Source organism: Rhipicephalus microplus, chromosome X (genome assembly GCF_043290135.1).
Source record: "Rhipicephalus microplus isolate Deutch F79 chromosome X, USDA_Rmic, whole genome shotgun sequence".
Taxonomy (NCBI): Eukaryota; Metazoa; Arthropoda; class Arachnida; order Ixodida; family Ixodidae; genus Rhipicephalus; species Rhipicephalus microplus.
Window position 1 is genome coordinate 277,144,091 of NC_134710.1, and position 20,409 is coordinate 277,164,499.

Consider the following 20,409-nt stretch of genomic DNA (forward strand, 5'->3'; position numbering starts at 1 on the left):
CCCAATACGTCGACGCGGACTTTCAGAGAAGCAATGACGACGATACTTCGGCCCATATCGAGTCACCCGACGATTGAACGACATCAACTACGAAGTTATTCCCGACGGCGATTGCAGTTCCAGTTGTCGAAACCGCTCACCCGAGATCGTGCATGTCATCCGGATGAAACCCTACTTGTCCAGCTAACTCTCGCTTGTCCTGTGGGTGCTGGTTCATATGTGCGTTTTTATAAGTAGAGCACCTTGGCTGCGCATCGGGACGATGCCATTTTTGGAGGGAGGCAAATGTCACGTGCGTCCTGCGAGAAAGACGAAGGCGACTGTGCATCCGCGCATCTGCACGCTTTTATGCAGAAAGCAACAACGAGAAAGACGAGGAACTCTCTGGCGTGCGGAAAATAAAAAAGACCGACCCGCTGCTGCTTTCTCAGCTTCTTCAAATACGACCTCTGTCTCCACGTCGCGACGATATCAGTGTCATCGGAAAAGGAAGAAATAGATTGAACGCGACTATTTTGAAGCCTTAAAAACAAACAAAAAAGGGGGAAAGCGCAACGCATGTACAAGCGATCCTTCAATTGTTTTTAAAGCTAGATAATGAATTCGCTTTGTTAGATAGTGGGTGCACGTGGTGTTGATCATGGAAGTGTGCTGCTTGTACCATTTTGACGCGCTTCTTGCTTTTGTAATATTAGTTGTGTAGCCGTGGAACGCGTCGGCCTATTTTCCATGAATTCGCTTCTATGGGTGTGTGGACTTCCCGCAATAAACATTTCGCTCGATGTCCTGTCAGGTTGAGCTCCTTTTTGTTTTCCAAAAATATTATAAACCAACTCGCCAAGCAAGCTACGTATGCTGTGTCCTTTTTCGAACACGGTTGTGACAAATCGGCATCTATGGTTAGTTGAATAAAGTCCGAGATAAAAACTGGTGAAGGAAAGGGAGATTACTTGGTTTGATAGCACGGCGTGCAGCATCGCACGGAGTGCAGGGAAAAGCATGTTGAATATACAAGCCCACGCTTCAATGTTTTGTCCGCATTTATCTTTGCGTTTCTTCACAGTTCACACAAACTTAATTTATGGTGATCACCATCTCATCCAATATTATTGATCTTGCTCAACCTGCCGATACAATGGGGATTGTTTCTGTTTCATAAATCATTTAATCTATTAAATACCACCTTTCTTTGTTCATTAAAGGTCATGCATGGGGTCCAGTTTCTTAACAGATTTTAAAAATAAATATGCCCTAAACAGCTAGCCCTTTCTCAGTTATAACAATATCTTCCATACACATCACGCTTCTACCCTGCCCGGGCTGTCCTCAGTCCTGACCCCCACCCTTCGCATTTGAACTGCCTTTGTTCTTCGACTGGCTTGCACAGTCATAATTATGAATATTCCAGTACCGACTTTCCACACTTTTGATCATTTTTCAAAACCCACCTGACATATTACACATTCTCGTCAGCTAGAATAAGTCAACAGTCCTCGCCAAACACCACCGTTAGCGCTATCACTGACCGCGATTTGCTGAAATACAGTGAACTCAAAAGTATCTTAAAATTCACGTTTAAGTCTAATCCAACACTACTTTTCCACATTATTAGGAGCACTTGACAAGCTTTTTTTTTTTATAGTCCACTTATTTAACTTGAAATGGCAGGTGAACAAATTTCATTAAGTTTGTGAAGTGGGCAGAACTATGAAAGGCCACACTGGTGACAGAACGTGCAAAATAAACGTAGGTTAACAGAAAACAACAACAAAAAGAAACATTTTCTTTGAATAGCGCGTCAAAAGCGCACGTCAGTGGCGGCGCGCCAAACAGTTGGCGTTGGCGGTGGCGGCGTAGCAAAAATTGTCCGCGGCAGCGCCTGGCAGCGCGCCGACCCCTCGGCTCACACCTCTACCCACACTCACCTGGCCCACTATCCCAGATCTAGTACTCGTGTCTAAGCGTGTGTTTGAAGCGTGTGGAAGGTGTTCGGGTGTTCTGTGGCGTGTGTTTGAAGCTTATACCAACGCTGTTGGTATACGCTGTGGTAAATACCATGTTGCAGTTGCTTTCTATTTCTTGGTTGCATCGTTGGAGTGCCGTGTGTCTGGGTATCCTACCTTCACATGAAGTGTTTTGCTTGTGTCTGTAAAACGTGTACTGCCTGTCTTTGTATGGGATGGTACCGGCGAAGGCGGCAACGTTGCTCTGCTATTTGAATTATTTGACAGCAGCAACAAGATACATCTTCGGCTGTCGTATACACAGTGTTCATGTGATCTCCTGTGCGCTATGTGTAAAGAGAAGCCGTGCGGTTTTGTTGTTGTCGTACTTTAACGAGCTCATCGGATCAGGGAGCCCTCGCTTGTTCGCTCGATACAAGACCCGAAAATCAAGATGTGTCACCGCATACACCGGCTGCCTTCCACGACCTACGAGGGCTCATTATCTCTCTTTCACTACAAATCGCTTGGCCCAAGAACAAGTGAAAGCCCAAAGTTTCTCGAGCGTCAATTTTAAGAGTGGATGAGCGAAGCGCAGCAGCTCCCATCGAAAACGAGTCACTGTGCAGAGCTAGGCAAGTTTACAAGAGATATAATATTAATAATAATTTTAATATATTGCTGCGGCCCGTGCCACCAAAGTAGCGGTGCGACTCCCCCAGTGTTCAAAACAGTGCTGATGTCGAGCCTCTGATTGGAATTTGTGAAAACATGAGAGGAAAATATTATGCGAGGGAGAGACTTCACGTGGTGCGTGCCGAGATAATGTCGGTCACTTCTGTTTTTTTTTATCATATGTTTTGACACAATGTTTACATTCTATATTACTATTACTTTTGTTGTTGTGCACTAATGTACAGGGGTGTCCCTGAAAATTATGGAAACCGTTTTAGAGAACCAGTCAACCAATTCTTAAACAACCTGATCCCCCCCCCCCCCCCCCCAACTTGAACCGATGGGCTCTACTTCAAACCGCGAGTAAAGAAATATTGTTTCCCCTCCATTTTCACAGTTTGTTTCAATGCAATACCCAAATTCCCGCGATCGCCATCACAATTTTAACCGCCTCCCTGACACGCTGATTGTGCCTGCAGTGGTCGCAGGCACAAGTTTGTATGTACAGCACTGTAAGCTATCTCTGTTTGCAGGTAGGTGCTTGGATATAGCACTTACCTGTAATGAAGTTACACCTGAAAATGCAAATATCACGCAGGTTTTTCAAGTCGTTTTTGCTAATCTGCGCCAGCCAAACATGCCGATGCTTTTCGGAAAATCGCAATGTGCGTTCTTAATTTCAGGTAATAACTTTCGGCAAAGAGAACACCGCGACGCTCTGTTCCTTCTTCGTGGACTGCTAAATTAGCTTGCCTCACTAGCAGCTGATAATTGCTCAAACTTGCATCGTGAGGCAAAACTGAACGAGCGCAAGCATGAGGAAACAACACGGCAGCAATTTGGTGACAGAGTCAGTAGGTACACGGGCATGTCGGTGGTGCATTTCGGAAGTGACAAGGGGCGTTGCGTGACGCACTTGCACACCGTGTATTATAGGTGCAGAACCATACATGGCAGCCACTAATTCAGGTGCACATTTAAGAACCCAGGTGTCGAAAGCTGGAGCGCCTTACTGTGACGTGCTTCATAGTTAGATTGTGGTGTGAACCCCAAATTATTTTTGGGTCTTATGTGCATTAGATAATTATACAGCGTTATTTGTGAACTTGTATATTTCACTCATGAGAATTTAGGCTGAGTGATTACTTATTATTATACTTATAACAGGACTGCTGAGCATTCAAACATACTATCTACCTTATGCCTTACTGGACCTTTTCTTTCAGCATAGGTGAGCTTGAAGAGGCAATGTCTGATGATGAAGATATTACATATGTCAAGCGCCAGAAGGTTGTTCACTATGGAAGTCTTGAAGAGAGAGAGCGTCAAAGACTGGCAGAGAGAGAAGCTGAAGATGGTAGTGATGATGATTCACAAAGCACGGATCTCAAAGCAGCTATGGCGTCTGGAAACGTTCACGTATCTGAGGGTACGTGTTGTTATATTTCACGTGATGCATGCCGAATTCTGTATTCATAAAAGATGTAACGGACAGTAATTACTACTTGTACATATCTATACATCGAGCTAATTTTTATGTAAGTTGTTATTGAGCTTCTCCGTGATCTTGCTGCAAGTCCGTAACAGCAGGTAAACAATATTAAGTGTGGAAACTTCTAATAATATTGTGTATTTGCATATCCTTAGTAAGCTGTGTTACATTTAGCCCCATTGGTCCTTGCTGCTCGTGCTTTATATGTGTAAGATTTTAGTCTCTTCCATTTCCTCTTCCTAAGAAGAATTTTAGTATTCATTTTAGCAGAAACCATTGATGGTGAATCTCTTTAACATGCAGAGTACATGGACATTGAAGATGAAGGTGGCCGAGACAAACAGCAGTTGCTTGAGGAGTTTGAGAGAAGAAAAAAGGTAATATTCTTTTGTTTTGGCTTCTCAACGCCTGTTCTGTTGTTTTAAGTGGGTTACACGAGTTCTTTTATTGCAGGCTCGTCAGATCAACGTATCAACTGACGACACGGAGGTCAAATCAACTTTGCGCGACATGGGAGAGCCTATTTGTATGTAATGTTGTTCTTAGCTTTAAGCATGAACAATGCAGCTTCAAATGAAAGCCAGCTATATGGTTGTGCTAAATGTTGTTGTTTGGCTGACTCATGATAATCCAAACTTGGGTAATTTGAATATACTAATGCTCTGACAAATGTGACTAATATAGTTTGACCGGCATGTTTTCAGTTTATTTTAAAGCTGCTTGATTATAGGAAACAGATATGCCAAACTTCGGTCGTGGGAATTTTTTTTTTTGGGGGGGGGGGGGGAGGGGGAGAAGCTTACAGGACTAACAGATAATTTTGAAGGCGACATAACTCGTGAGATTGATTCGTGTCAGCACACACGTTTTATCTACAAAATATCAGTGGCTAATTTAGCCTAGGGCATGTTTAAAAGCAATTCAAAAGTGTCGCGCGTGTTGCACAAATGCACATGAAGCGCTCACCTCATGCCATTGACACGAGCTTGGTTTTTTTGTAAAATATCAACAGTCATCTGCGTTACTACAGGTTTTCCCGTTAGCTTTAATCCAAGTGCCAGCCTAAATATTCTGCACGCCATTCAAATAATCCGAGCACCGAGCTATTTAATCCATGTGCCAAACATTTAATCCAAGTGCCAGCATATTTAATCCAAGCGCCAACTCAATTAGGTCGCGTGCCAGTGAGTTTAATTCAAGTGCCACCATGTTTAATCCAATGGCCAATGGCTTTAATTCAGGTGTCAGTCAGTTTAATCCATGCACAAAAAGCAGAATACTGGGCTTAAAAAATGGCAGTACTATTGAAATGTAGTTTCTACTATATATAAGATAGTATTTGCAAAGTAGAAGAAATTATTATTATTATTTGTATTCTCCGCTAGGATTTGTGAAAAAAAAAAAATACTACCGTTGCTCTCTTGAGCTTTGTTTGTTCTTTGGTATGTACAAGTTTGTAGATGAGTGCTTGGTTCGGGTGAAATTATTTTAATGGCAATGAAAGAAAAGGCAGGAACATGTTAAAATATATTTTGTCTTTGTCACTAGAGCTCATAAATGGATTTTTATAGCATTACATGACCGGGACAAGTAATGTAATGCGAAGGACAGACTATGGTTGTTGGAGTGCTGGAATGCATACCATGATATAGAAAACCTGGTCCGGGGCAGTGATGGGTCAAAAGCAGGTACTGTCATGGTCTCTATAGATGTTCAACGAGACGGGAACAGCAAGGAACACGAAAAATCGTTTATCAAAAATGAAACTGAACGAAGAACCTATTTCACAAAAGACATGTTAAATACACTACGACAGTTCACCACACATTATATATATATATACAAGACTAGAGAGTCGTATTTAGAGTCCAGGGGGTGTTGCCCTGACTTGGCTTCGGCTTCGAGTCATACAGCTCATCCCGTCTGCGAAACTCGTTGCTGTCGATGGATCCCGCCTTAAGCTGTGCCGTGAGGTCCCTACGGTGTCTGGTCACCACAGCATCAGGTTTCCACAGCGGTTGTACTGCTTGTCGTTCTTGGTGCGCCGCCTACGAAGCCTCACTGCAGGCCATCTGACAACAAGGTTGCGGTCGCTGGACCGAGCTGGTCGAACTCCTGGCTGTGCCTCCCTGCTCACAGGGCGTTGCTGCGAAGGCTCGATTACGTCCTTCTTAGGAGCTGTGCTCGGGGGGGTTCCGGCAAACGCTTTGCCGCTTCGGCCCCTAGTCGGCGCACGTCTGCGTTCCAAGCACTCGCGCCTCCGTTTGTCTCGGCCACGTCCTCCCTCGTGCCCTTCTTTTCTTCCTCGTCTTCCTCTTTTTTCTAATTTCTCTTCTATTGACATTGTTCTTTTCTCTAGTTTCTTCTTCCTCTTCTCGCTCTTCTACCACCAGTTGACATGTTCACGACAGGTACGTAATCAAAAAATTAGGAGACCCTCACAGGGCAGAGCGAATTAGAGATAAATTTAAGAGGTTTTCGTCCTGCAGTGCACATAAGACATAAAGTCATGATCCTGATGTGGACTACAAAAGTCGTATTTTACATTTATATTAGCTGTTATCTTTTTATAAAAACAAAATTATGTGTATCCGATGAAACACGTGTTTTAAGTAAACACTCTTCAGCAACACTAGCGTTGTCTGTTGCATGAAAATAGGAGTATCGCCTCTGATGCTTTCATAAAAAAAAAAAAAAAAAAACTTGATTCAACATGAACATAAATAAATGCAAGTTTAGTTTTTAAATATTTGTTTCTGATTGGAAGAACGGATCAATATCATCTGTTGGTCGCCATCGTTCTCACCAGACTGAGAAAACGACTGCGAACGCCTCAACCATCTCAGCGAATAAGCAGCCAAATGCCAGGTGCTCAGCAGACAACATGAGTTTCTGCATATGCGATGGTGTAGATGATTAGCTGGAATAATGCAATAACGATGAAGCATAAACTAACATGGACTCTATGAACAAATAGATTTAGTGCCCGTAAATGCAATTAATACGCACTGTTTTTTTTTTAAATTTGAAGCTATGACACCAAAACGTTAACGGGAAATAGCACTGCACCTCTTTTCATTAGCGCTTGGCTAGCGTGTATAAGCGAGCGAAAACTTTTTCTTGATGCCTCATGTTTACATTATTTCAACATTCAAACTGTATAAAGTGGTTGGAATGTAAAAACAGCACAAAAAATATAGACATGGGCAGAGGAAGAGACGACACCGCGCTGAACTCGCAACTAAACTTTATTAGAAAACACATTGGAATGCTTGATATATGTGCGCAACTAAACTTTATTGAAAGACACACGCAGATATATCAAGCATTCCAATGTGTCTTTCAATGAAGTTTAGTTGCGAGTGCAACTAAACTGTCTAAATTGTCTATATTTTTTGTGCTGTTTATACGTCCCAAGCATGAACCACCAACTAGCTCAACTTTCGCTATTATTGTATAAAGTGGCAAACCATGTGTTTCTGGTGCATGGAATAAACTGACTAGCACCAGAATTAAAGCTGTTGGCAATTGGATTAAACATGGTGGCACTTGGATTAAACTCACTGGCATGCAGCCTAACTGAGTTGGTGCTTGGAATAAATATGCTGGTTTTGGATTAAATGTCTGGCACATGGATTAAATAGCTTGGTGTTCAGATTATTTAAACGGCATGTGGATTATTTAAGCTGGCACTTGGTTTAAAGTGCGTGAAAAAACCGGTGGTTCTTGTTGCCTGCTATGATACTTGCAAGTGCTCTGTTCTCACAGACCTTCTCTACAGAGAGGAACACTTCCTTTATGGACTTGCATGGGAGTACAATGGCCAATATCTTGCTACTGCATTTTGGGGTCACAATATTTTAAACACTTAAGAGGGCATTACAGGAGCACCTAGGGAGCCTTCGTTGAAACGAGTTGTCAAGCTGGTGCTCTTGTGCACTCTTTTTAGTGTACTCACATACGCAGCTATGTTATTTTTGCATGACAACCACGCTGTATCCCACCTCACTTGAGGCTCATTTAAGCCTTAACTGCGACTGGATGCTGCAAAACTGTCTTCAAATGGTTAACCGTAGCGTGCTCATGCAAACTAGGTTTTCAACCATGATAAGGGGGTCACTATCTACTTATTGTTACTGAAAAAAAAAAAACATGTAAAATTTTTCTGTCAGTGCTTTTTTGAAGGGGCAATAATGATAAAAATTATTTCAGTATATTAATAAGTTACTATTCCACAATACCAATAAGAACCACTCTTACTTTGAAAGGAGGCTTGATGAGCCTGGAAACGCATAAAAGCTACGCTACTATTTGGGTGCTGCTACCTTGAGGTTCCTGCACCAACTCACCACAGTGAATTTCGATGGTATTTATGTGGCATATTTATATTTTTATTGGTAAAGATGAACTGAAATGTATTTTGATAGGATGGAACATTTTGTTGAATTTAACTGGGCAAGATTTCAAAAATTTTGATGAGTCACAGTCTTCTAAACACGATAAAATAATTTCAAATTAGCGACGCTGTACTGGTGTAAAAGCGCTAAGGCTTGAGTTGGAAATTAAAATATACAGCTGGGAAGTACCACGCAATCAGTAAATATTGAAAGGGGGGGATAAATACTTTATCAATCTAAACTGATCTACTGTTCTTCTTTAGTGGTACTTCAAGCTAGTTGGCTCGGTCCTAATGCAAAACTGACTTGAAGGATATGGACGGAAGTGCAGGGGGACACCACCAATGCTGTAAATAGCTGATAACATTTTGCAAGGCATGAACTATCAAAATGTGCCTTCATTTGATATACTGTCAAACCCTAATATATCAAGGGGCCCTGCAACACTTTTTGAGCATGGTCAGAAAACGCTGCTGATCGGTAGTAGAGACTCCCGACAACACGCGACCCAAATATTATAGCGCAGCACGCTGCCTGGAATTCACAAATTATCAAAGTCAACTAAAAATTGCTTTCTCTTCTCTCGACAAATCACGGAATATGTCCAAAAATCACACGCAGCAAGCCCATCTATAAGCCATTGGCTGATTTGAACATGCGGCACTCGCTCGTTGCAGAGATCGCCGCGGGAGGCCGCTACTTGTCCAGGAGTGCGCGTGCGTTCTCACTGAAAAAGCCGCGCATTCAAAGAAAAAAAAAAGAAAAAGTGCTCAAGGTCACGAGGCGCACGTGACGTTTTTATGTGGCTCTACCATCCCTCCCTGCTTAGCTTCCAGCGCTTTTGTCGGGATGAGAAAAGATAGAATGCAATTGCAGCATGCGACAAACCTTTGTAACTCCACTCGCACGGGATGGATTCTTAAAATTTTTGCGGTGTTGAATCCGTGAGGCAATAAGCCCTTCCAGTGGATTCATTCCATGGTTACTTGAAATTCATTCCATGGTCACTTGAAAAAGTAGTTCAGGGCCCCTTTAATCTTGCTTAAAAACTAATTAGTCAAGTATGTCATATAGTTTGATATAAAACATCTAAATAATTTTCGTGTTTTCAGTGCAAATTTCGATGCACAAGTTGGCTTTACGGCACTGCTTCATGATTACGCACAGATGTCTGCTTCATCACAATGCACAGAATTTTTTGTCCCCCCCCCCCCCCCACTACGGTATGTAGTTGGAAGTCTGGGTTAAGCGCTGAGGCGTGTTATACCCCAGAAATACTGTATCAACATAAACAGCACGCAGGTGTGTGTACTAATCTGGTGACAAGCCTTTAGTTTGCCTCGGCCCTAATGTCGGTCTTTTCAATGTCGCATTCAGCATGCCTCTGATGTTTTTGTACGCAGTGGTGGTGTAAGGTGACTGCTTTACACGTTCACTTGTGTTTATTATTGCCAGATTTGTGGAGAACCAGTTTCTTTTAATTTACCACTGCCATTGCATTAACAAAGGGAGCTAAGAAGCAAACGGTGGCCACAATGAGGTATCTTGGGAGAAGGCGCCTTGTGACAAGTGGTAGTTCCTACTTGCTTTTCATGGCACCCTCTTCGTCACGTTGCTTGCTCTCCCTAGTGCAAGTGAAGCCCCCTTCAGCGAGGAAAAGACAATTGCGAGGGAAAGCCAACCTCTTGTATCTTGGCTCTTAGGGCATTTCACGCTGCCTGATGATCAGTGTTCGAAGGGTTCCAGCTATCTTTGTTCAATGTTGCCCTACAGGAGGCATTCACTGAGCTCTTCTCACCAGGCAGTGCAAGCAAGTGTGCCGCCATGGCCGTAGTCGTTCAGTGATTTGGCATATGACAATTTGATGTTTGGCGGGGCTGCTCGTAGCTACACTGTTTTCTAACATAACACACACTTCCGAGAACTTTTGTTGTAGTCTAATGATCATTTTCGCGCATGAGATACGAGAATGGTGGCTGTCGCTCTTGTGCCCCTTGTGGATGATGTCATGTAAATACCTTATATATTTTCTAAGGCATTGATATTGAAGCATTGTTGTGTTAAAGAGTAGTTCAGTATAAAGGATAATTCTTGGCCTGTGCGAAGAGTGAATTTCAAGTTCAAAGTGAATAATGATTTTGGTCTAAAATTTCAAATCAAATTTGAATACAATATATCGCATATTAGAAAGAAAAATTGGTATATACTAACCTGCTCTATATATAAAAAAAAAATCGAAACGAGGCCTGTGCCAGTGCCATTATTTTTGGTTCGAAGGAAAGGGAAAGAATATTGAATAGCAGCACTGCAGCTTCCATCGGGACAGCGAGCTGGCCCACAGGGGACAAAGAGGAAGAAGTACGAACAAGCGCGAGAAGAGAAACGGGGGCACCTCAGTTGTCGAAGGGTCTTAATGGCCTAAGTCAGAGTTAACGAAAGCCTGTTTCAACTATCTCAATAGAATCGAGTTCTTTCCATGGCTGCTCCATGCCAAATCCTACACAGCACGATCTGACTTTCGGTAAAATGCAAGTGATAACCTGTAAAATATGTTTTAAAATTTACTATGCTTAGAGCATGTAAGCCAGCATACCAAGCTTTTAAACTTGAAAAATGATCTATCGATGTGAGGGTAATTTGTTAAATTAACCTTGAATTGGGGCTTTGCGGCAGTGCAGATTTTTTTTTTTTTTTGGGGGGGGGGCTAGGTGCTTTCCCCGCTTGCTTTTCTTCAATGCAAAGAAATCACCTTCACACGGTTTTATATTTAGATAGGTGCTTTTGCGGCTCAAGAACCCTCCACCCCAGTGAAACCACCTTCATGAGGGGTTACATGTGGATTAATGTGCACCTATTCGTTCACTTCAAATACTTCAAAATTTTCAACAGTTTAAATTCGAATTGATGAGAATTCGAATGCCATATTGGTTTGAATATTCGAAGCATTCGACTATTTGCACAAGCCTAGATAATTTTGATTTAACTGAGTTTGAGACAGTCGGGTTTGACTGATTCACATTTCTGTTTATGTTGTCTGCAACACAATGAAATATCATCGTATGTCATGTCTGCATGTGCTGTACAATTTTTGTACCTTGGTATATATATGCATATATACATGTAAACAAGCCAGGTTGTGTAAATGGGCACATTTAGTGAACCAAGAAAAGAGACTCCTGAGCCTGCCGTATATCCTGATTATTTGAAGTGGTACTTTTCACATATTTATAGTTTTCAGTATTGACGTCACTAGGCATAGAGACTAACTATTCAGCCGTGTGAGGTCACCTTATTTAAAACATATTTTTTTTTTATAGGAGTGCACCCTGTAAAAAAAGGAAAGGCAAATGGATGAGAGCAGTTGTTTTCTTTGTTAAATGAACACATACTGTGACTATAACACATGCATGCCACAGTTCACTCCACTAGTGCTGACTGGCAAATATCCAAAGGATGTGTAGTAGAATCACATTTTTTATATGCTTTGAACAATCCGTTCTAGTAGTCCACTGGCTATTGTGCTCGAATTCTCACCCAAAGGTCGTGGGATTGAATCCTGGCTGCAGTGGTTCCATTTTTATAGGGACAAAATGCTAGAGGTTCGTGTATTAAAATGATCCGTATGTTAAAGAACGTTAGATAGTCGAAAGTTTTGGAGCCCTCCTCTTCAGCATTCATTATAATCATATCGAGGTTTTGGAACTCGGGAAGCCAACAATTATTTGTTTTGTAGTGAACCACAGAAAAAGGACATGTTTGAGGAAAATGTACCATGAAAGTAACTAGCCAGACCAGAAAAGTCTGATAATTATAAGTGTCATCTGCACCTCTGGAAGTTGATATAGCAAAAGATTGGTAATGGGGTTTCGCGAGACTGGAAAAACTGGAAAATTAACCAAATGCCAAGTTATCGAAAGTGTTGAGAGAAGAGTAAAGAAATCTCTGTTATATGAGTGCACTTTCATTTCCTTGTGAAGTACGTAAATCCTGTACTTCTTTTACATAAGTGCCGTGCAAAATCGGCTATATTCGTCATATGTTACTTCATTTACAATGTGAACGCGGCTCAAGATCTTCTTGTATTAGTCCGAAACGTGCTCTAATTTCATACCTTATTAGTGAGAACAAAATGATTGTGAATGGTGACCACGCCTTTCTGAAAGTTTTTAGCCGTTTTGGCTGTCCATGAACGTCGTTTTCGTTTTTTTTGCATCGCACAATTGCAGCACTTCGCATTTGCTGCCCTTTGGAGATCATCTGAGTTAACCGGTTTGCAGCCAAATACGATCAAATTAACAATAGTTTGATGCCATTGGACAATAGCATCAAACTATTGTTTGATGCCATTCTATTGTTTGATGCCATAAGAAAAATGAACTTTTTGGAAAAACTTGCATTTTTCATCTCGCATCTCCCCTCAAGGTTGCAATAAGAACAAACGTTGTTTCGTATTCAAGTATTTGTGCTTGTTTGTATATGTGTTTTTGTTCAAACTTTCCAGAAATCTAAAATACACTTAATATGTTTGCATTTTTTCGAGTTCAGATATCGTTTCATCAAAGATTTCGAAGTATTGAGAATAGTAATAATAATAAAAAGTTTTCATATCCCACATACAGTGGCAATCGATATGCGGAGCACGAAGGAGGAAGTTTGATATGTCGCTTTAGAATCAGCACAACGTTACGAGGCAGAGGTAAATTATGCTGTACATGACTTACATCTCATGATTATCATATTTGGACGTGTCATTTACTTTCGTCATCTGTCCTTGTCACCTGATACCAAATTTGGTATATGTGGAACTAGCTTAACGGTCGCGAGCGTGCTATGAGCGTAGCATGTAGTCAAGTTTTACATGCCACGCATGTCGTGATTATCATGTTTGGACCTGTAATTTACATTCGTCGTCCATTCACGTCACGTAATACCAAATGTGGTATATGTGAAGTGAAACGGTCACGAGCACGCTATGAGCGTAGCATGTAGTCATGTTTGCATGACGCGCATATCATGATTATTATGTTTGGATGTGTTATTTACCTTCCTTGTCTATTCACGTCACGATATACCAAATTTGGTGTATGTGGACCTAGCGAAACGGCCGTGAATGCATCATGAGCGTGGTATGTTGTCATGTTCTTACATCGTACGCGTATCATGATTATCATGCTTGCACCAGTTGTATACCTTCGTCATCTATTGACGTCACGTAAAAACAAGTTTGGTATATGTGGAGCTAGCGAAACGGCCGCGAGCACATCACGAAAGGCCCAATATACTCTGACATAACGTTGGCGCACGCGAACGCTGGGCGCAGCGATTCTAGGCTAGCAAAACGCAAACACTTTATAGTCGGACGCCAGGCGCGACCGGCATGACCAGCGTCCGTCGGCACGGCCTGGCGGCAATCGGCTCGAAATGCTTGGTGTATTTACCCAGACAGCACTGCGTCTGCCTCTCTTCCTTATGGAGGGACGCCGGGCGCGCTCAATTACGCATGCGTCAAAGCAATGCAGCGCAGCGCGCGCCTGCGAAGATATGGCACGCAGATTGGCGCCTGCCGTGGCATCACCGGCGTGGCACAACGTAACAAATGCCGGCGCGCACGCACGCCGGGTCACGTTGAAGTCTATTGGCACTTTGAGTGTGGCATGTACTCATGTTTTCACATGACATGCATCTCATGATTATCATGCTTGCACCAGTCACATACCTTCATCATCCATTCACGTCCGTAATACTAAGTTTGCTATATGTGAAGCTAGCGAAACGGCCGCGATTGCATCATGAGCGCGGCATGTTGTCATGTTTTTACATGACACGCATCTCATGATTATCATGTTTGCATTTGTCACATACCTTCGTTATCTATTCACGTCCCATAATAACAAATTTGGGTTATGCGAAGCTAGTGAAATGGCCACAAGCGCATCATAAGTGTGGCATGTAGTCATGTTACATGACACGCATGCTGTTTCATGACACGCATGTCATGATTTTTATGTTAAAGTCTGTGGCTTGTGTTCGCCATGCAGTCAAGTAATACCATACCAGTTATGCAACATGTCATGTGAACGAAACCACTGCAAGAGCAGCAAGACCATGAAATGTAAATCATGACATACATGTCATGATTTTCATGTTATGACTAGTCACTTATGCTCGTCATACAGTCATGTTATGGCATACCAAGTTTGGTGTCGATATCATTATCCAAATAGCCAGGAGAGCTAAAAGTTGTAAGCGACTAGATATATAGATAGATACGCTCAAAGTCGCTGAAGTTCGCTAAGAAACGCTTCGCATTTAATAATAAATGCTTAATTTTCCGTATAAAAATTAGGGAAGCTAGGAGAAAAATCTGAGACGCAGCTTGACTAGCACCTGCAACCCCCCCCCCCCCCCAAAAAAAAAAAGTATACTTTGGTGAGTTTACAGTAATGCAAATCAACAACTGTGTAAACACTGTAGATGAACAAGTGAGAAGAAATGGAAGGATCGGGAAACAGAATTATTAGCAACAATGGAAAGCATATTTAAAAAAAAAGTAACACATTGCAAAAACTTATAATGCGAAATTGGACAGTGAATTTCGGAGAATTGGACATTTACGTGAAATAAACTCCTATAAACACTGGGTTGATTGAAAAATCAATATAAAACACTCGCTGTATTTAGAGAAAAAAGAAACTCCTAAAACACGGGGCTCCTGCTATAATGTTTGGCTCACGTGTTCTCAGGAGCTAGGACTACCAATCGGCAGCGTTTTCTGACTTGCTAAATATATGTTGCAGGACCCTTCTAAAATGAAACATTGTTTTCTTTCTAAAGATGCCCATTCACCTGAATGTGATCTTTGCCTCTTGACTTTTTTTCTTTAATTTTGACAGGCCTATTTGGTGAAGGTCCTGCAGACCGGCGGGAACGCTTGCGCCACCTTTTAGCCTTAGTGGGACAAGATGCAATACGACGCAAGAAGGAGGAAGAACGTGAAAAAGAGCGAGAGCTGCGGAAAGACGCATATGAAACAACTTGGTAATTTGTTTTTCTTTTTTCCCCCTCCTCATGTGGGAGAAAGAATTATGCTGTCATGTACCCAGTTCATGGATTTGTTAGATGTTATTCTCGGTTAATCAGCTGTAGCTGTACTTTCAGTTCTACCAGCCATAATCTTGTAAGCTCCCTCACTCCTTATAGTGCACGCACAAGAATCTATGACGTGACAAATTGTGCCAAATAGAGGTATGCCGCTAACATGCTCTGAAAGGGATTTTGCTAAATGTACTTGATGAAGAACCTGACTTGTCTATAAAGCTTAGCCCTTTTGTTACCGCACGAAAATGGTTGTTTCTCATATGTCTCGGGGAAGATAGTTTTTGCCAGTTTGAAAAGTACTCCAGCACGCATTGCAGCATACCAAACTTTGCACAATGAAGTGCTCTTTCCAAAAAATATATTTTGTAGAACAATAAAAATATTTTAGAATGAATAAAAATGTGGAAAGTGCGAAATTTTTGGTTGCCAGGTGGTAAACAGTACAATAAAAAACACTAACAGTCAAGCCTCGTTATAACAAAATTGAAGGGGGAGTCGTAGTTGGCTATAACCAATAGTTTGTTATAGCCAATATTCATTTTTACTGACAATTAGCCAGCAAGAGAGAATGTATTCACCACCGAATATCGCAGCAGCCCTCCGCACGAAAAAAACAGCCGTTGGAAGGCAAAAAACTAGCAAAACAATAAGGAACAATGCATTTTATTTCTGCCAAATTCAGCACCCCAGCTGGCAGATAACTTCGAAGAAAAATTGTTCATTAATACACTTTTGCCGACTTCTGCTCTTGTAGATGACTGGTTTTCTAGCCGCAGCAGCTATTTAGACTTTGTCCTTGCCGTCTTCGTAATCACCAAAGAAGCAGCACAGCAGGTCTGTCACATCCAGCGCTTGCGCGGGCATCGGTACGTCAGGTCATGGCCTCCCAGATGGCAGGCGCACGGTGTTTTTCTCTCTGGCTGTCCCAATCGCCGCGCTCCCCAGAAAAACCGAGTACCGCCTCGCGTGCCCGGATACCATGAGAGGGCGCTTTGAGTGATGGTTTTGGCAGCGGCGAAAAGCATGGCATGTGAGCGTGCGGATGGTTTTTTTCCGCCCCTGAGCAAGAATCACCGCAAGCATCTTTTGGCTTATCTGAAGGAAAATGTCTTTTTTTTGTTACTGCATTTACATTGGTCCAATTTGCGAAGAAAAGCTTGGCAGCTGCTGCATTTCCGTGATAGGTGGCATTTCCCTGAAGGAGGCATCAGTTTGCCTGATAGGTAATGGTAAGGAGGCATAAATTTGCCCCTGGCAGTATTACTTTTTTTCATTACTGTCTTTCGTCTCGGTGCTAAATACCTCAATTTGAGATATATAGAGGCATTCTAGCATTCCTCCTTTCTGGAGACTTGTATGGGGAAACTAGGGCTAATCATCGTCTTTGTATGGTATTGCTCTCCTATTCTGACCGTAATTTTACCACGTATACCAATATTTATAAGGTGGTCAACTGAAGCACAGTTACGCTCTCCTATTCTGACCATAATTTTACCAAGTATACCAATATTTATGAGGTGGTCAACTGAAGCACAGTTACGCTCGAGATAACTGAATGCCCTGGTCATGTCATGGAAATAAGGTACGTGAGAAGTAATTTTGCCGGAATATTGTAGAAGGCTTCGATTAGCCGACCTACATTCACTCCCCATGTCTTTCACAGTGGAAGTGTCTGAGTTGTCACAGTCTCCTTTTTGGTCATCTGAGTTTTGATTGCTTTGGTAGCATAATGGCAATATCAGTGTCGTGTTCATTTATTGTACTCTCGACTGCATCTAAATCAAAGGGTCGCACATGTAGCATAAGGGCATCTTTCTAATGAAAACTAAGTATTTGCCTAGGTAGACTACTAAAGAAAAAAAAAAGAGCAAATTGTCACTGCTGTGTAACACCATAATGTTTCATAGAAGGTACATCAAACTCTGAACATGTGCTGTGTACTTCTTGACAAGCAAAACATTTCGATGTTCGTTCTTACATTGCCCAACGTATCCACTGAACACCATAAAATTCCCAGTACGAATGGCCGACCACAAGGGACCAAAACGTGCCTCTAACCAGCCCGTGGTCGTCGCTGAGCCGGCGACGTTCAGTCTAGACGTAGTCTAGATGCGTGCCGAGTGCTTGCACCCTCGTCCCTGTATCCTACTTCTACGGCTCGACGGGAGGATTTTTGAAAGAGTGTTACAATAAAAAGCACCGCTAGTTCCATAAAAGGAAAGGAAAAGCAACCCCTTTTAATCGATGTAACCCGTGAGCGTAGAATGCGGCACTCTTCTGACTTCGCTTGTTGATCAGGCTGTCATTTTTTTTCTTCGCCAGTGCCCTCCATATTATACAGCTTGCAAACTTCGAAATAAAGAAAGTTTCTAGCACATTCGGATCTCTTACAGATGCTTCGCATTTATAAGTGTTTTAATACAGGTGGTGCAAAGCTACAGCAAAAAAAAGCCCATTTGAAAATATATACGCCCAAGCATTGGCTTTGCCTCTCGTATACCTTGGCCCGACATTCCAAAATGAGTGCAAAGTTATGTAAAATCCCAAAACCATTTTTTTTCTCGCCACATGTAAGCTTCGCCAACAACGCAGCAGGCTTTTCGACCATACAAAGGAGCGCTGCGGTGCGGAGAAAAAAAAAAAACGGGCTACGCCCACCTCTGGAAATACGCTCTCTCTGTGCGATTGGGAAAGCCGGAGAGAAACTTGCCGCGCGCCCCCATCTTGGAGGCCATGATCGATTTATCAGGCCTCGGTGTTTCGACACATTCCTCACTGTCGTCATGCACCCCCGTCACCACGGGCACAATTTTCGCATCTGACAACTCTTCGGTTTTTACTGCGTGAGCATCAGCACTGACGTACGTGCAGAAAGTGTCGCAGTCAGGCACAATGCCGGCATCAAGGAGAGCATCCCTTGACGTTGGCCTGGTTGCCTGCGGCACCCACTGGCGTCATCGTCGAAATCTTTGGCCACTTTTTTTTCTTGACGCCGGACTTAACAGCTTTCAACACTGCCGACTTCTGCCTGATTTTTATATTTTTGCGCTTTCGTTTGTCGCTGCCGTTGTTCATTTCGTGTCTAGCAGCGGAAACTGATAGAGGTGGTGTTCCTCTTCCATAGCGAACAAGGAACAAAGCCACTATCTCCGCCGTCACGGCGCGGAGCCGAAGGGGAGAAGGAGGTCAGATGCGCGGGCGGGTCCTTGAATTCTGTAGGACAGGGGAGGCCGGCTGACGCGCACACTCGCTCGAGTTGCTGTGCAGGCGAATCCATTAGTTCCTGAGAAAAGGGGAGGCAGGGAAACTTGCATGTACGCGCATCTTGGCAGGCGGCTCCAGGGGAGTGCAAGGTGCAAGTTTTGAATTACCGCAGCCGTGGTGACGCGTAAACCGTCGTGCTCTATAAGATATTGAATTTACGTATACCAAAATAATCAGTAAATGCTCGTTGTGTACGAAGAATGGTGCATTATATTCATTGTGAGGAAATTTTCACTTCGTTAAAAGGAGGCTTTAAATACATGAGTGTCTATGGAAAATTCAAGGGGAATTACAATTGCTTCGTTATATTCATTAGTTCATTATATCCCGGTTTATTATAACAAAGTTTTACTGTATATATGCAAAAATTGTTGAAAAAAAAGAAAATTTAGAATATACATTTTGTATTAAACGATCAAGAAATAGTATAAAAAATAATGAATGTTGTATAAAATGTTTCTCTTCACATAGACAAAGAAAATCAAAACCGAGGTGCTGCTCCGTTCTTTGTGCCATGCAGTGAAGCATTGCATGGTTTGTCGTGAGACACAAGTGTCCCAGCTAGCACAAAAGTGATTCAAAACTTCTTCGAAGCGGATTGGCCAATGCAAAACAAATGTCTTCTAACGTTCGTTTTTGGGTGCTTATTATCCGTTCATCAGACTGGAGCAGTCATATATCTCTGCTAATGTCCGGCCCGGAGATAATAGGAAAAGGTTCTACAATCCTTCTCTGAAGAAGTCGCAAAAATCTGTTCTAAGTAGGTATTCGATGATTACCGTAAACCTTGAAAAATAGGGATAGAAACATTCTATCCCGGCTGTAATGTCTGTTTTCATTTTCTTTTTATGTCCCTCCCCCTCCTTGTTTCTCTTTCCCATGCTTCTATAGTTCTGTTGTTTCCCTGCTCTGAATTTTGGTACATATTCAGGGTAGAAGAATGAGTGACTGCTGGCAGGTTCTTAGTATTTAAATGATGCATATTTGCAAGAAATTAAATGATTCAAGAGGCACAAGTACAGCGCAAGAACTTTATTACATCGAAAGTGAAATTACAAGAATGGCCGTGAAAAACACGCAATTGTTGTGGGACCACTTTTCACCACAGGAAAAGAACAGAAGATCTGCCTGGATTTGTGTATATATACTGTAGAGAGCTCGTGTGTAGAATATTGTACAAAAGTGATACGACTCGAGTAGCTAGGAAGAATGAGCTTATTATAAGCTCACTGGCTACAAAAGGTTACCACAAATATTCCTGCACACCTGTATTCTTCACACACACAAAATGCGCTGAAGCGATAATCAATGAGAAATCGTGTTGCACAAGTGCTGACCCCACAATCTGTGCTAATTTGATAGAACATTATCACAGAACTGAGTATTGAAGCAAAATAGAGGGATGCAGGTAGCAGTTCCCCGAGAACACGCTTATCAATAGTGGCAGTGAAAACCTAGCTATGTATAATCATTAAACAAAAGAACAATGACATTGGTTCAAATCAGGTGCTAACTTAAGTGAGAAATGATTGGTTCAAAT

General features: G+C 42.2%; 1 protein-coding gene across 5 annotated transcripts in view; it reads left to right on the plus strand.

Moving 5' to 3' along the window:
* The first annotated feature begins 1,915 nt into the window (after positions 1 to 1,915).
* The window catches only part of U4-U6-60K (U4-U6 small nuclear riboprotein factor 60K), a 45,145-nt gene continuing 26,651 nt past the window's right edge, over positions 1,916 to 20,409 (plus strand). The window contains exons 1-5 of one of the 5 annotated variants that reach the window (XM_037413965.2): positions 1,916 to 2,047; positions 3,845 to 4,047; positions 4,414 to 4,487; positions 4,564 to 4,636; positions 15,401 to 15,545. In XM_037413965.2, the coding sequence (XP_037269862.1) occupies positions 3,867 to 4,047; positions 4,414 to 4,487; positions 4,564 to 4,636; positions 15,401 to 15,545 (473 nt within the window). In that variant the 5' untranslated portion in view covers positions 1,916 to 2,047; positions 3,845 to 3,866. Of the gene's footprint in view, positions 2,112 to 2,155; positions 2,579 to 3,844; positions 4,048 to 4,413; positions 4,488 to 4,563; positions 4,637 to 15,400; positions 15,546 to 20,409 lie in introns of those variants that run through there. The other 4 variants (XM_037413967.2, XM_037413966.2, XM_075879213.1 and 1 more) reach the window with 4 other exon arrangements.